The sequence below is a fragment of the Oryzias melastigma genome, linkage group LG23 (assembly GCF_002922805.2).
Source record: "Oryzias melastigma strain HK-1 linkage group LG23, ASM292280v2, whole genome shotgun sequence".
NCBI lineage: Eukaryota > Metazoa > Chordata > Actinopteri > Beloniformes > Adrianichthyidae > Oryzias > Oryzias melastigma.
The window spans coordinates 12723518-12740143 of NC_050534.1; the positions used below are offsets into that span (position 1 = coordinate 12723518).

Sequence of the window (16626 nt, forward strand, 5' to 3'; positions counted from 1 at the left end):
GGCTTTTAATGTTAATTTAGAGTTTAGCTTCTATTTCAGCAACAGGCTACATTTTTTGACTAATTTATTGTACTGAAGAATTTATGGCTATTTTTGATTTTAGCTAGTATTTAAGCAACAAGCTAGCTTTTTGGCCAATTTAGCATCTCCTAAGGTAAAAGTTAAAATACAAAAAAAAATCACACTTTGAGAGATGCTGGTTTATGCCAAAAAATAGACATAAGTCATATTAAAAAAGAAGGGAATGCAAATCCAAATTTCTTAAGGGCTAAGTAAATGCGGCTCGGCTCCTTCTAGGTTTTGATTAGTAGAAAACGAGCATAAATGACTGTTTTGCTGTTAAAGGTTGCCAACTCCTGACCTAGTGAAAATATGATTAACTATAGGGTAGAAAACATGGACCAAGTTATATACAGTGAGTTTAAAGGAAAGGTTTGATCATGCTAAGGCGATAGGATATCAGAAATGTGAATCAAGTATTGATTATTTTTTGTCTCTGTGTCGCAAAATCCATACATAATTTTTAACATACATACTTTTTTTGTGTTCTTCTCTTTGTATTGTGCATAATCTTTGCTGCTTATCAGATGTGCGACAGGCGAGGCATGGCAGGAGATCATGCTGGCATGTTCACCCAACCGACCCTGTGAGAAAGGGTCGACCAACGAAAACAGCACCGCCAGTGAGGACTGCGGCAGCCAGTTTGCCATCATTTACTTTGTCAGCTTCTACATGCTCTGTGCCTTTTTGGTGAGACAAACCACAGAACAAAAAAAATCTTTTTTTTCCCCAAATAACAGTTCCAAACTCAATTTCTGATTCTTGCTGCTTTGCAGATCATCAATCTGTTCGTGGCTGTAATTATGGACAACTTTGACTACCTGACACGGGACTGGTCGATCCTTGGACCACACCATCTTGATGAATTCAAAAGAATTTGGGCGGAATACGACCCAGAAGCTAAGTAGGTTGAAGAGGAAAAAGCCCTTCATAAACTCATTTTTGTCTGTTAAAGTTGTACAAAGTTTGTTAGTAATTTCTGTTTTTTTCTTAATTCTGAAGGGGTAGAATAAAACATCTCGATGTGGTCACTTTGCTCCGGAGAATTCAGCCTCCCCTGGGATTTGGAAAGCTATGCCCACACAGGGTGGCCTGCAAGGTAAAGTTAACACAATTATAAAAGAACATACAAAAAAACAAAAAAATGAGTGTTTTGTAGCTTTTTTTTAAACAAGAATGGAAAAATCGGCAATGAAGCTGACATCAAATATTCAACTAAAGAGGGTTAGTTTGTGGAATTATCTTATGTTTTCCCCTTTTTGTTTATTTCATTATTTAGCGTTTGGTGTCAATGAACATGCCTCTAAACAGTGATGGAACGGTGATGTTCAACGCCACGCTGTTTGCTTTGGTCAGAACTGCCCTCAGGATCAAGACTGAAGGTAAGACGCGCTCAAAAAACAAATATAATTTAATTCCAATCAACTGCTCTTTTAAGACTCAGATGAAAATTGATTTTTTTTACATGTAATAGTGGTATTTTTCTGTAGATGAAGGACATAAATAAAGATTATTCATCTTAAAATAGTGTATTTATTTATTCGAATTGTGGTGAATCGGGAGCAGATGTAAAAATGCTTGTAGGTGTGACGTGGAAGCTACAATCCATATACAATCCACTTGTAGACAACTAGATCCATGTACGTCTTCGTTTTCTTCATCCAAACTGGCATCTGGCTCAAAACTCCAATTTTGTTTGTCACTTTTGTTTCAATGTTAGGTTGGGGTTATGAGGGGCTTTAAGCTAACAGGAGATTGTGTAAACAGAGAGATGATGGGAAGTGTGGGGGGACTTGCTTCGCCTCATTAGTACCACCCACAACTCAGTGGTGACTTTCTAATTAACTTCTGCCGCTCTACAGAAACTATGACCAAGAAAACAACCTTTTTTTAATTTTATTTTGGCTAAAAACAGCATAATCAGAATTAAAATACCCCTGGAAACACTTTTAAAAAAAGATCAGAAGATAATTGGAGTGGACGCTATATTTGCTTTGTTTTGTACATGCAGGAAACTTGGAGCAAGCTAACGAAGAACTGAGGGCGATTGTAAAAAAGATCTGGAAAAGAACGAGCATGAAACTACTGGATCAAGTAGTGCCCCCTGCTGGTGGTATGTCTATTTTTAAGACCGTTTCATTGGGGAAAAATAAGTTAATAACACCGACCGATCAAAATCTGAATAAATCTTTAAGTAAATCTGAGTAAATGTTCTAAAAAACATGTGAATGATGGTAATTGTATGGTTTCTAGATGATGAGGTTACAGTCGGGAAGTTCTACGCCACTTTCCTCATCCAAGAGTATTTCCGCAAGTTTAAGAAGAGGAAAGAACAAGGGCTGGTGGGCAAAGTGCCCCCGAAAACTGCGCTCTCTCTGCAGGTACGAACAACATTTGCAGTATATATGTTGTATTTTAGATATTTTTTAAATAAAATGACAGAAACTTCTGATGATGTGTCTTTGTGTGTGCAGGCGGGCCTGCGGACGTTGCATGACATTGGTCCAGAGATTAGGAGAGCCATCTCGGGAGACCTGAATGTGGAGGAGGAGATGGACAAAGGCATGAAAGAACCGGTGTCAGCAGCTTCTGAGGATGATATCTTCAGGGTAAAGGTTGGATGCAGACACCCTCACGCACTCTCCACAGAGAGAGAGACCCAGACATGATCAGCTTGAAGCTTCTCCACATGCATGACCTGCTTGCACGTGGTCAAAGCCCGGAGATGACGTCTTGCAAAAGCTGCATGTTTGACCACAAGGCTTTGCTGCACATTAATGCTGGGCTAAAGCTATTGTTTTTTTTTTTGTTTTGTAAAGGGAAAAAAAAACAAGTCTAAAAAAAACACTATAAATTTTGGCAATCAATAGACGTGTCACAGTAAGTATTAACTCATTTAGCTTTAATGCAACTTTCTTTTGCTTTCTCTTTTGTGTTATTTAATGCTAATTTCCTTTTATTTGGGTTGATTTAATTGATTTGAATCGATCTAAACGTAAAAAAAACAATAATTGATCCATAAAAATAGAAACTGATTTAGCACATAAAAGCTTGATGCTAACGTTTAATGGAATTCCCTATAGAACGGCTAATGCTAACATTCGGTCGAAGTAAACAAACATTAACAGCTTTATAAACTCACAGGCATGAATTTTACAATTTTTTAAAAGAAATATTTGATTATAACAACCATTTGTGGTCTAAAACACTTTTGGTCACTTTTTTTTCTTCTTCTGGAATAAGGTGTACTGCTATAGCGCCATCGCCACCTAGTGGCCAAACAGTAATGCCCTCCAGGAGAGGCAGAAGAATGTTTAAATGATCTGAACTTCTCCTTTAGAGAAACCATGTAACACTGTATGCTATTAACAATCTCATTATTTCACTAATACATTTTACAGTATGTGAACTGTATCCGATTAATATGAATATTTTCAAAACATAAATACATTATTAATGTATTTCTAAACAAATGGAAATTTGGAAATTATTATCAATATCCAGCCCTAAGAAATGTTGTTTTTAACATGTTCTTGTGGCATTTTTCTGATGATGGAAGACATACATGAAAAAAAATTAAGCTTAATATAGCATTTTTGAGTATTTTGTTTATATGAAATAATGTAAAAAGCGTACACAAAGACGATTAGATGACTCTGCAGAAACTTTATCCTAATACATTAAATTTTTTTTAATAATCATACTTAAAAAAATTGGATCTTGAATGTTCTTTTTGTAATTATACATATAAATTCATAGCACATCATCTTGCTAAGTGGCTAAACTCTTGCCTTCCATTGTCATCATGGCTGATATCCGGCTGTTCTGCTGCAAACAGTAAATACTACTGCTGCAAATATGCTTTTTATTCTTTTATTTATTCCTGCATTTTTTTTATTACTCACACAGCGATCTGGAGGTTTGTTTGGCAACCATGTCAACTACTACAACCAGAGCGATGGCCGCGGCTCCTTCCCACAGTCCTTCACCACCCAGCGTCCCTTGCATATCAGCCAGAAAGGCTCCCCTTGCGAAGGCGAGAGCCCGTCCCACGAGAAGCTTATGGACTCAACCACCTTCACCCCTTCCTCCTATTCATCATCAGGCTCCAACGCCAACATCAACAATGCCAACAACACCGGCATGGCAGGGGTACCCCCCCAGGGTGTCAGTCGATTCCCGAGCCCTTCTATAAGCACTGTAGACGGGCACACGGGGCAGCCGCTGACACCCATCCTGCTGCCAAGATCTGCATGGTGCTTCCCTCCGAAAAGGTGAGTGGATCGCCTCTGTAAACCGTGTGAAGAGGATTTTACATAAAACTCTTTTTTCCTCTTTCCCTGACTGCAAAAAAGTTTTCACAGTCAACTATTTCTTTCTTTATTTACCTGCTTTCTCTCCTTGTCTTCCACTTCTGTTGGCATGCAGGATGTTTTATGACACCCTCATGCGGTATGTTGCCAGGGGACAGAGACAGAGAATGAATGTGTCTGCGCATAAAATGATGGAAAAGAGCATAGCTGTCATGGCACACCAGTGGCATTTGTTGCTATGCAAAAGAAAAAAAATGCTTAAGTTGCTGTAAAAAAGTGCTGCTACTTTACGAATTAGCCAGCAAAGCTGCAGATAGACTGTTTGGTACAATGTGGCCAAACTTCTCCTATCTACCTTGTGTTGCTGCTCTATTATGGCGCATTGTGGCAGGTCTGGGTTAGCTCCTCTTTCTTCATCTATGCAAACATCTGAAAGCTCATACCTAGGAAAAATTAACTTGTTCTAGAAGTTACAATGCAGAAAATCCGTCTATATTTTTGTAAAAGCTACTAAAGTGCTTAATATTTGTTTCCATTGACGGTTTAAATTTGACGATTCTTGGAGCAAATACAGTCGGAAGAAAAACTATGTGAACCCTTTGGAATTACTCTGATTTCTGCAAAACACAGGCCATCTAAATTGATATAATTTCAACTTGGTTGAAGTCATTGCTGCCAAAGGAGGGTCAACTAGTTCACATATTTTTTTTTACCCTTTTTTTCACAAAGTGCAGAGTGAAAAATCGCAAGTTTGCACATTTTTCTCAATTTAAACACAAAATCTTATTTTTTTTTATTTTGTATTAGTTTAACTAAACTATATTTATCATGTAATTTGACTTAAAAGAAGATCAGAACATATTTTATGATAAATTCATGCAAGTAATCCCAAATGGTTCACATACTTGACATTTTTTATAACTTCTAAATGTATGTATTTTTTCAACAAAATCATTTATTTTGAACTATTGTGAAGTTTTGAAAGACTACTAATGTTTACTTTGTATTTTTGGGGGTTTTTGGGAGTTTTTTGTGAGATGCATAATAAAGTGTGGGCTTTCTGATGATTCAAGTAAACAGATTTATGGAACAGAAATAGATAGAAGATCTGCTCTAACCCAGAAAAAGCTTTTAAAACTGCTGATAATAAAGGGACAAAATGGCATTTAGACATTTTGTTTTTCCTTTCCTCACCATGCTGTTTGTGGTTTTATGTTATAGATGCAAAATAATTCCAATAGATTTTTTTTAATTGCTTTTTTTTTTTTTAGAAGCATGTTTGATTAGATTAAACAGCCTGGTGAAGAAGTAAAGATCGAAATTCAAATGTCAGACCCGTTCCTTAAAGCTTGTGCGGAGTATGAAACTGATGTAACTGATAAAAAAGACATCTTTGAGATGCAGAATGGCAGATTTTTATTTTAAAAATAAATTTCATTATCCAGATAAACCCAAACTAACATCCTTGGATTCACTGAAGAAAGTTCGAGTCCAACATTTTAGCCATTTTTGGTTTTTAAGATGTCTTTAACGTCAGTCTTGCGTCATTTATCATGTTCCAAATGTTGCCTATAATACTTATTCACCATTTTGCTTCAACAAAACAGCTGCAGCTGCTCCTCAGATCGTTGCTTTGTCTCCTTTTTCTGGTTCCTACATGCTTTGGTCAAATCTCTGTGGATTTCTGTCTCTTCCTCCTCAGCTCCTTGCTGACGTTTTAGCTAATCAGCTGCTTTTTATCTGTGTTTACATCTGTTTGTCTAATCGTACTGCCATCTGTGGTTTGTTTTTGTTTTTTTGTGATAATTGTGAGTTGTTTTTTTGTTTGTTTGTCTGCTTGCTTGTATGCGTGTTTGTTTGTAGCTCCGACTCCAGTGACAGTCACCTGCCAATCATCCGGAGAGGGGAGGGGTCAACAGAGGAGACGTATGATGAGAGCTATGGTGACGACAGAGAGTACCACGAAGATGATCACTCGCTTTCGTCTGACATGTACTGCTGAAAAACATTTAACCAAAAAAAAACACAGTTTTGTCTTCATCTCAAAGTTTTACCCTTGCGAGGTTTGTTTGACTTTTGTGGATTTGTGTTCACTTTTTAAGGTTGGTGTATCATGATGACACATGCAGGCAGCTAACTCCCATGGAGGAAGCAGAAGAAGTAGAGGGAAGAAGAGGAAGTGGAGGGTGGCAGTCTCCACGAAGAGTCTTCCTCTGCCCAACCTCTCTAGGTGAGAAGACACACAATGATTCCTCTCCAGTTCAGTTGTCTGGTTGTTAAACGCTTCTGTTCTGTGTCAGGACGGAGATCGTCCTTCCACCTGGAGTGTCTCCGGAGACAACCAAGGCCAGACGTCTCTCAGAAGACGTCTGCACCTTTACATCTTGTACATCACCAGGTATGAATACAGGAAACTTCATAAATGCAATTTAACCTACATTGCTATGTTCTCACCATGGATGTGACGTGCATTCAAGACCGCGCTCATGGTGTTCACACTGGACAAGCAGGAACGTGTTTACACATCCATGTCCACCACCTACAGTTGGGAGAGGCTCAATGTGAAATGTCAAAGTGGTGCAAATCTTGCTTCAGGCTTTTTCTTTCAAGGTTTCCAATAGAGCTGTGTGATCAGTGGACAACTCTGCCCCTCTCTTTACCCGAGTGTCCAAGACAGACAACCAAAGGTCGCCTGAAACAACTACAAGCCGATCATCAATCTCCTTCCTAGAGTGTCCTGGTGCCAGGTGTATTGATGGATACCCTTGTGTTCAAACATGGTTTCGTTAGGGAAAAACTATGACGTGCACAGAAGTCCAACAACAAAACACCACTCGGGTTCAGGTTAGAGAGGCTATTCCCACCAATCATGCCCCTCCAGGTGCCGCTTTCATTGCTCTCTTGGACATTGAAGTTCCCCAGGAGGACGACAGTGTCCCCCCATTGGGGCACTTTCCAAGTGAACTGCCGAAACCACAGTCAGAGACCTGTACCCTACTCGATGGTGAAGGGACACGACCCTGTCGTCCACCGGGATGAACTTCAACACTTGCCAGATGAGCTAGGGGCTCCCAGCCCGTCGCCTCTGACCATGCAACTCCGGAATGGTAGAGAGTCCAACCCCTCTCGAGGGACTGAGTTTCAGAGCCCAGGCTGTGCATGAAGGTAATCCCAACAATATCTAGCCAGTACCTCTCAAACTCTCGCTCAAGTTCAGGCTCCTTCCTTCTCATGGAGGTGACGTTCCATGTCCCAAAAGCCAAGTTCCATGACTGGGGTTTGGGCTGCTGAGGCACTCCCCTTCGACTGCCACCCAAACAACATTGCACTGGCCCCTTCTGAGCTGTCCTGTTGGTGGTTGGCCCACTGGAGAGCAATCCTACTTTGGTCCTTCAGGCTTGACCCGACCAGGGCCCGTGAGAGTTGCTCCAGGCACCAGGCCTGGCTCCAGGGTGGGGACCCAGTGACGCCAATCCGGGGGACATTGTGAAATCTTTGATAGTACTACTCATAAGGGGGTTCTGAACTGCTCTTTGGATCGTCATCTAGTACCTGCCTGGCAGAAACCCCAGACAACATAGCTCTTGAGATCACTGGAGCACTCAAACCCCTCCACCACGCTAAGGTGGCGGTTCAAGGAGGGGATTGAATATATATGAATGACTCGGTGTCATGTAAACCGCAATTATTCAATTCTCCTCCATGATCAATTGTCAGTTGGCACTTCTGTTATTTAAAGGGGACACCATAAATTTGTTGTCACAGTCCTTGATAGGTCAAAGTTTAACCTTGTTTAACTTTAAAGGCTTGTTCAATGGAAATGTGTTTGTATGTAGAGCCCAAAGACTGTCGCTATGTGTGAATGTGAGAATTTTTAACATGGAGGTCCAAAACCTACTTTTCATGGTCGCTTGAATACATGTTACTTTGCATTTACTTTAACACCTCACTTTATCTCCTCATTTAGGCTTTAGCAGTGGCAGGGTTGAGTCCTCAGCTGAGAAGGAGTCACTCACCCACCCTGTTCAGCCGGCTGTGCTCCACGCCTCCAGCCAGTCCTGCAGGTAAATCTAATTCTCTTCAAAAAAGTTGCTTGTATATGTCAAAGGGGAAAAAATGAATTATTTTAACGATACTCATACTGTTGATCTTTTTTGCTTCTAAGGCCGCTGCAGTGACACCTCCTACCAGGGAGTTCCCTCCTTGAGGCTAGAGGGCTCCAACTCTCATGAAAAGCTCAATACCAGCTTGCCTTCTGTCAGCTGTGGGCCCTGGTGAGTATGAGTCCTTTTAAATAGCGGTTTCAATGAAGACAGATTGGTGTTATTGTGACATACCTTGCTCTCAGGTACAGCGACAGTAACGGGAACAGCCGGGTTCCCAGCCCCAGCCCCAGCGTGTCAGCGTCCAGTCAAAGAGCTCCACGGCCAGTGTCGCTCACGGTACCCTCGCTTTTGGGGAAGGACTCCAGTTCGCTGTCTCATGGCAGCGCGGGCAGTCTGGTGGAAGCGGTGAGCCTTTGTTGCTGCTGTGAATGTGTCGTTTCTAGAGGACACTATTTTCACTCCTTTGTGTCCATTTTTCTTCGGACTATTTAGGTCCTGATATCAGAAGGTTTGGGTCATTTCGCCCAGGATCCTTCGTTCATTGAGGCAACCAAAGCCGAGTTGGCTGACGCCTGCGACATGACGATAGAGGAAATGGAGCAGGCTGCCAACAACATTCTCAATGGCAAGACTGCCACAAACCCCTCACCCAGCACCTCTTCCACCTCTCAGCACAGCCCAAACGGCAGCCTTCATCCCTTCCACACAACAGCAGCAGCAACACACAGGGACCAAGTGGCTGGCTTGACCTCGAGCGAAGGCGGGGCAGAGGCAGCAGGAAACAGAGTGTCCATACATGGACCGTCCTCTTTAGAGGAGCGGCAGGAGTTGCTAGCCACGGAAAGGGGGCAAGAAGAGGAGGAGGAAGAGGTGGCACTGAGGGAAAAGCACCATAGAAATTCCACTGTCGTCGCAGGAGCGCGACAGAGGGACAGCGGGCTTTTGGAAGACGAGGATATGGAATGTGTAACGAGCTTGTAGGGCTTGAGAGAGCCCATCGGGCAAATGGCCCCTCTGACATCATCAGAGAGCGACGGCGCCAGGGCTGTTCGGCAGCAGTGCTGCAGCTGGTTGTGTTTGTCCCTGCGCACTCACACACTGTCGCTCTGGACAAAGGCGACCAGTAATGCAACCTTGAACACTTGTCGGTTTCTGAGCTAGTATGTATGTGAATATTTGTAGTAAATTATATGAGACTATATATTATCTGAGCGTATGGGAGTGTGTGACTTTCTCTATGTGTGTTTGTGTGTGTGTGTGTGTGTTCTCCACACGTGTCTGAGTGTGGCTCTGAAGTGCCTCACAGTTTTATCATGTCCTCAAAGTATGAAGAGCAGAAAAGTAGGGAGAAAGAAAAAACAAGACAGAAGACATCAACAGCAGGAAGTCCTGCGAAATGACCCAGTATGTTAATGTGTCCATGTCCTATGCCTACTGTGGTGGTGTGTCACTGTTGTTTGTCTGGCCGCCTTGACGCCAGCTGGGGGACAGCAGACCAGCGTGTGGAGGGATCAATCAAGGATCACAATCCGACCACGCCCGCTCTGGGCAAAGGTCCTCGTTCTCTGCTAACCGACAACGAAGCGCTGTATCGAGTAAAACGGGGGCTGGGAACCCTCTGTTTGTAGTCTCATTTTCTCCTCCTCTTCCAAAGCTACGGAACCTTGGAGCATAGCCCTGCCAACCTCGGAGGTGTGCGTCGCCCCAGTCAACACGGGGGGGGGAGTATTTGAGGGATGGTCCCACAGGGCTGCTAGAAGGGGCTACAAGAAGAGACTCTGCTCTAAAGGAATGGTGTGCTGGCTCCTGTTTTTGCGAGCAAGAGAGAGAAACTCTGTTACCTTCATCTGGCCTCAAACCCTCCACCGCGTTTCCTCGTTTGGTCCCACCTTCTCGCTGCCCCAAACAGGAAATGAGAGGAGCATTTGGTGGAAACAGTGAGCCCCCTTCTCTGCCTGATACCTCATCGTCCCTCACTACCTTTCCTCCATACTTTTATTTTTTTGCTATTTTCCCATTTCTGTAGATTTTTGCTTTCTCCGCCCTCTGGGAGGCGTGTCTTTGTCAAGCAGGATGGTGGGGGTGGAAGAAAAGGAGGGAAGTGACTGAAAAAAAATAAAAACTCCAGGCAAGGAGGAGGAGGAGTCTATACTGGATCTGCCATCAATCAATTGTACTTCCTGCTCCAAGCCCCGCCTCTTCCTCTCAGTTAGGAATTTGCTGCCACACACTCCATGTGCAGACCACGCCCACTATGTATTTAACCTTTTTTTTAATTATTGTGCAAAACTAATTCTTTTGTTTTATACTCATGACATCAATGTTTTAATTTATCCTCGTTTGCAAAATTTGGGGTGCTGGTCTTATACATGTATTTTTGCTCGGTTTATTTTTTAGGAGAATTTTAAGAGGTTTAACGTACAGAAGCAGGGCGTAGTGTCTGCGTGCAAGTCTATAAACTATATTTCTGTGTGCGGGTGCATTTTAGTACAGGATGCGAGTGTGCATGGGAGATGTGTATCTATAGGAGAGAGGGGCCCTCCTCTCTATCAGTATGCACCTTTTACAGATTGTATCTATTTATTTATTTATTTTTCCCAGAAGAGAAAAAAAAAATGTGAGAGTGTGCGCGTGTTTGTGTATTCTAAAAAGCCGATTTTAAGCCTAGACAGTAATTTAAGGTAGCATTAAAAAAAAAAAAAAGTGTTGTGTAGGGTGTGCGAGTGTGGGAGCGGAGCTGTGTTTGTGTGCATTGACGGGCCTCCATAACACAGGGTTACAGTGGACAGGCATGCTTCCACTTTTACTTTTCAGCCAAGCTGTAGAGTGAGAGTCACTCTGTCTTTGAACACTAGCCATCGGGTAACTTTTTTTTCCTTTACTGTCCCATTTAGACGTTAAGGCGTAAGGTGTTTTAGTGAGGTCATAAGGTTAGAGGCCTTTTGGCGATTGCTGCTTTTTCTGATGGGTGGTTGCTCTGACTGACAGACGCACCAAACTTCATACTGCCATAAAGATCCTTTGTTGAAGAACAGGGGGTTTGTGTCCTAATTTGCTCAGCTGTAACACCCATATATTATATTAATGAAAGGTAACCGCCAAAAAAATAAAAATAAAAATATTAGGGCTTGTGTAGCGGTACTGTAAGATGTCTGAATTACACACATTTGTCTATTAGATTAAAATCATTTAGAATTACCTCTAGAAAGAGAATAACTCATTTCATTTATTTGTAAATCTGGCAGAAATTTTCATGTTTTTTGTCTCAATTGCGGAATATCTGGAAAAAAAAATTATCAAAGTGTTATATTTCTGCATTTTTTTCTGGCTCATATTTTTATTTGTTTTGGGATTATTTAAATTTTCCTCATATAAAGTGACAACCTGATACCGTGTGTATCCCACATTATTTCATTTTCTTAAAATCACACTTTTTTAAAACATTGTTAAAAGCCTTAATGTTTTAAGTCAGCCCTCCAATAATGAATTTGGAAAAAAAATTTTACTAGCATAAAAAATTCTGCTCAACTTAGAAGAAATTTATATTTTTGTCACTTAAGACCACTTTTTTCCATTCAAGAAAAATCCGATTGATCATAAGATAACTTTTCCACTTCAAGATGTATAATTTTTGTATTTTTTACTCATCTTTTTTTTGTTTGTTTGTTTATAAGTGTAAACTGGAGCAGATTAGTGGCAGGAATGAGTATGCATTAACACACTGCCATACACTGCATCCCTGTGCCAGACTTCTGTCATTATTATGCAATCTAACTATTGATGTTTGGTTTATGTGGCTTGTTTTGTGGTCAAATTCATTCGAAAGAAGAAGTCACCAAATTTGGATACCTTTTTAAAAGGCATTTTTAGTATTATTTAAGGCATCCAAAAGTGTTGAAAATCAAAATAATGCGTTTTTGCTACTTCCTTATACCAATATGTATTAAAGACTGTAGGATCCTGCTCAAATTTATTAACTTTTTACATTTTTTTGGCTAATTTTTCAAAAATTATTATAATAGACATTTGAAATGTATTTTTTTGCTGCATTTTACCCATTGATTTAGCAGCAGTTGAATGTTAATCTCTGGATTAGATTAAAAAAACATAAATGCACAAAACTAAGTCACTTTCATAGTTGCCACCACAAAAAAAAGAGTTAAAATCCCCCCCAAAATTTTTGATCATCGAATTTTTTTCCTAGGAGAGCATTCATTGACATAAACAAAGAAGATCCCCCCCACCTGGCTCAGTGTGTAAATCGAACTCACAGACGCCCCCTGTGTCCCTGTGGTTTGTGGGTCAGCATGAACATGTTGTGTTGCAGTACGACTCTTAAAGTGGGTGTACTCCTTCAACCCACAAGATATGCAAAAACAATGCAATAACTATGACTGTGTACACGGTTCCCGAAGTAAACCCACTTGTGAAGAAAAAAAAAAAGTCAAACAAAATCCACATTATAAAGGTTTTCTTTTTGTTCGTTTGTTTGTTACATTTTTAACACCTAACATACTTGAAATCAGGTACAGTACGTTGCAGTGCAGTATAGTAAAATTGTATTTTATTCTCTTTCCCATGGCAGGGTGTGGGTCAAACATGTTTATTGAGACGATGATCTGACGCCAGCGTTTTGCTCGGGGGATCATCGTGCAGCGACCTTATCCTGTCTCAACCTGTTTTCTTCTGGTTTTTATTGGGTTTATCTGTGTACCATTGGTGATGCATGAGGTTCCCACGTTCCAATCAGGTTGAATATCATATCACGTTATTATGACCGAGTAGCTTTTTCTATTTATTGTACATAGACTGGCTGAAGCCGGTGTTTCGAGATACATATTTGAATTTGAAGGTACTTGGAAGACGATTTTGCATATCTTGTGTTTTCTGGGCTGATTTTATTTTATTTTTTTTTACTTTTAAAGGACAGAGAGTGATTGAAACTAGAGTGAGGTGTTTTTATTTGCATAACTTTAACATTAAAGCTAAGATTTTCTCCAAAATCAAGGATCTGGATTTATAATCTTGACTTTTAGGATATTGTTTTTCCCGATAACCCTATTATCATGGCATATCATTTATTCTATATAAAATGTTTTAAGATTATTCACAATTTGTGCCGCTTTAACCCCATTTGGAACACAGCATGAGCATGCTTTTTGTTTAGCAGGAGTGTTATAATCAACATGGTCGCCATCAGAACACGCCCCCTTTTTTGTCCTCCACCGCAGCTCAGATTTATTTAGGTGAGACAGAGCAGAGGCTTGTTTTCCTGACAATCGTCGGCGATGTAAAGATGGTTTAAAGAGGGTGACGGGAAGTTTGCTGATTTAAGCTCTGACCTTTTGAATTGTATTGAAGTAATGTCTCATGTGCATGGGTTTAGAGATGTAAAATATTGGTCCTATTTAACTGATGACATTTTGTCTCACCACTAGCCATTGATTGTATATTTTTCTATCCTATATTAGAATTTAAAATATATCTATAAATATATTATATTTAATCACCACCGTTTTAGCATAAGGAAAGGGCAGCACACTTTGATGGAAATTTGGATTTACTGAGTGTATTTTTAACCAAAAAGTGATACTTTCTTAAAGTTTTTTTAGCTTTCTCATTTGAGGAAAATGTAAATGTCTAAAGCTGGGGTGTCAAACTTGTTTTGGTTCAGGGGCCACATTCAACCCGTCTGATCTGACCAGTAACGTAATAGCAAAATAAGTATGGTCAGCTTGTTATTTTTTTTTTTTTGTTGTTGTTTTATGTTTTTCCTCAGTTGGACAAAATGCCTCAAACAACCTAAAAAGCTATTTACATATTATTATTAGAGCTATTATTATTATTTATTTATTTTGACAACGATATTTATCATTTATAACAATACTTTGTACTGCAGACGTGCAGAAATCTCTATTTCTTGATCTCTTGTTATGCTGGTATTGATTTTCTTTTGCTCCCTCTAGTGCCGTAGTTGTGTATTGCGGCCATTTCTTTATTTAACCATAACTCGCCAAAGGAATTGGCTTATTTAGAACAGGGATCTGCAACCTGTGGCTCCAGAGCCTCATTTGGCCCTTTTATTATTTTTTTTTATTTTTTAAAAATATTTGGAAATTTAAAAAAAAAGTCAATTGATTCACAAACAGTATGTATCACTCGAGTCTCCTGAAGTACCCATAATGCTCCAGCAATCCATCAAGCAGTTCTCATAGTTCACCAAAATCAAACTAAAACATTTTGACAGATTTTCGAGTGCCGTTTACCACAGAAAATCAATTGGTGAATTTATAATTAAGGCGCAACGGATGATAAACTGGATTTAATCAATATGTGTGGTTCAAAAATACAATAGGTTTCACTTAATTAGCTCTAATTCAATTTTGATTAGTTAGGTTTATACAATTCTGGCAGAAATGCATCACAAACAGTAAAAAAATGCACATTAATTATTTTAAATCACTGCTATCATTATTTGCTGCATTGTGATGATCCTATGTGATACACAGAGTGCCTTTTATATTGAAAGGGAGTGAACTTCTATTTGAAGTTATTTAATATTTTATTGCCAAAAACGTATATTTATAATAATAATAACAAAAATACTAATTAGTGTCTTATTTTTTTAAGGGTGAGAGAAGACTTTGTGGCTCCTTATGGTTGTAGTCAATGAGAAATCGGTTTTAGTGTTAAAGGTTGCAGAGCCCTGGGCTAGAAACGTACTTATTTTCCCCCAACATCCTTATATTTTTTTTCTTTTCGTGACTGGGCCGGATGCGGCCCTGGGGCCACGTTTGACACCCCTGGTCTAATTTATTAATTGGGTTTTAATAAGTAAGATCTCCAAAAAGAGAAGAGACATGAAAGGCGAAAAAGGGTGGAAATGGACACTTTGAATCCACGCTGCAAATTGATGACAAGTCTAACAAGTCTTTGCTTTTGTTTTTATTTATTTATTTTTTTATGTTTTGTGGAGAAAGGTCTTGAACTCGTCAGTCTACACACAGCTCATCCTCGTCTGGTCGTTTTCCTACTGTAGCACTGAGAGTCGTGACTCTCAGCTAGTCCTGCATCAGCAAAATAAAACACACATTTTCCCAGCAACAAACCAAAAACTCCTCCTAAAGGACACGATCTCTATTAGTTTTCAGTTATTCAAACTGTGTAGCTTCATTTTTGTTTTTTAGTGTTTCTACCAAAATGAATTTGGAGGAAAAACGAGGAAGCAAAGACGTCGTTTAGCGTCCGGCCAGTACATTTTTGTATCTGTTTATTATTTTTGAGGTTAAAAATCTTAAAGCATTTACACTTGTTTTCGTATATGCAAGAGGATTCAGCTTGTCAAAAGCCGACAAACATGAAGAGATGAAGTGATTTACATCAAAGATAAAGTTTTAAACACATTTAGGAAGATTTTACTAGATTTTTTATTTTCATTTCGACCTCCAAATGTGGATCCATCATATCATCAATTCTTGTAAATCAAAGTCGTGACTAAAATATATTAAGAGGACTATTTTAAATATATATATTATTATTTTTTCTAGCGGAAATGATCATAGTTTGTTGATTAAGGGAGTCCAAATGAAAGTTTTGGTTCCCTGGACAAACAAATCCTCTTTGGTTTGTCATCTTTAGTCCATTCCAATGAAAGATGAAAGAGGAAATTGCAGAATATATTACTAATAAATACAATTTTATCAAGAACGTATGGCATATATTTTAGATATCACATAATAAAGAATATGTATTTAAACCGTAAATGGCAGTTTAGTGCAGATTTAAATAAAAATCCCATTTCAGAGACAATGTGATTTAAGAAGATAAGTTTCTTTTAGCTAGAAATGAGTACACGAGATTTAGAGAAAGAATTGCATGATGGGAGTTTTTTGCATTAACACACAATATGCACATCATATTTGGACAAAATGAGTACAGGAAATTCACAGTTTTTACGTTGAGGAATTACATTAGAGCTTGGTGCTTGACTGATGAAGATATTTTAAGAAAAAAATATATATATCTATATCTATAAAAGTCATTATTGTGTAGCAGCTCACACAGCAGCACCTTTACATGAATACTTAGGATGACTGTTTTGTCTTCACAAATGTTTTAGCCTTGAATTCTTTAGAGTTATGCAAACA

At 39.4% G+C, this 16626-nt stretch overlaps 1 protein-coding gene across 12 annotated transcripts in view; it reads left to right on the plus strand.

The window, feature by feature from the left end:
* Positions 1–12922, plus strand: part of cacna1c (calcium channel, voltage-dependent, L type, alpha 1C subunit) — a 190283-nt gene extending 177361 nt beyond the window's left edge. For 8 of the 12 annotated variants that reach the window (XM_024289135.2, XM_024289151.2, XM_024289219.2 and 5 more), the window contains 16 exons: positions 588–750; positions 837–964; positions 1063–1159; positions 1340–1442; positions 2072–2173; positions 2314–2441; positions 2535–2675; positions 3970–4334; positions 4489–4512; positions 6237–6365; positions 6476–6603; positions 6674–6771; positions 8341–8437; positions 8539–8647; positions 8722–8884; positions 8972–12922. In XM_024289135.2, coding sequence (XP_024144903.1) covers positions 588–750; positions 837–964; positions 1063–1159; positions 1340–1442; positions 2072–2173; positions 2314–2441; positions 2535–2675; positions 3970–4334; positions 4489–4512; positions 6237–6365; positions 6476–6603; positions 6674–6771; positions 8341–8437; positions 8539–8647; positions 8722–8884; positions 8972–9460 — 2464 coding nt within the window. In that variant the 3' untranslated portion in view covers positions 9461–12922. The remainder of the gene's footprint in view (positions 1–587; positions 751–836; positions 965–1062; positions 1160–1339; positions 1443–2071; positions 2174–2313; positions 2442–2534; positions 2676–3969; positions 4335–4488; positions 4513–6236; positions 6366–6475; positions 6604–6673; positions 6772–8340; positions 8438–8538; positions 8648–8721; positions 8885–8971) is intronic. The other 4 variants (XM_036210151.1, XM_036210152.1, XM_036210153.1 and 1 more) reach the window with 4 other exon arrangements.
* Positions 12923–16626: the final 3704 nt, after the last annotated feature.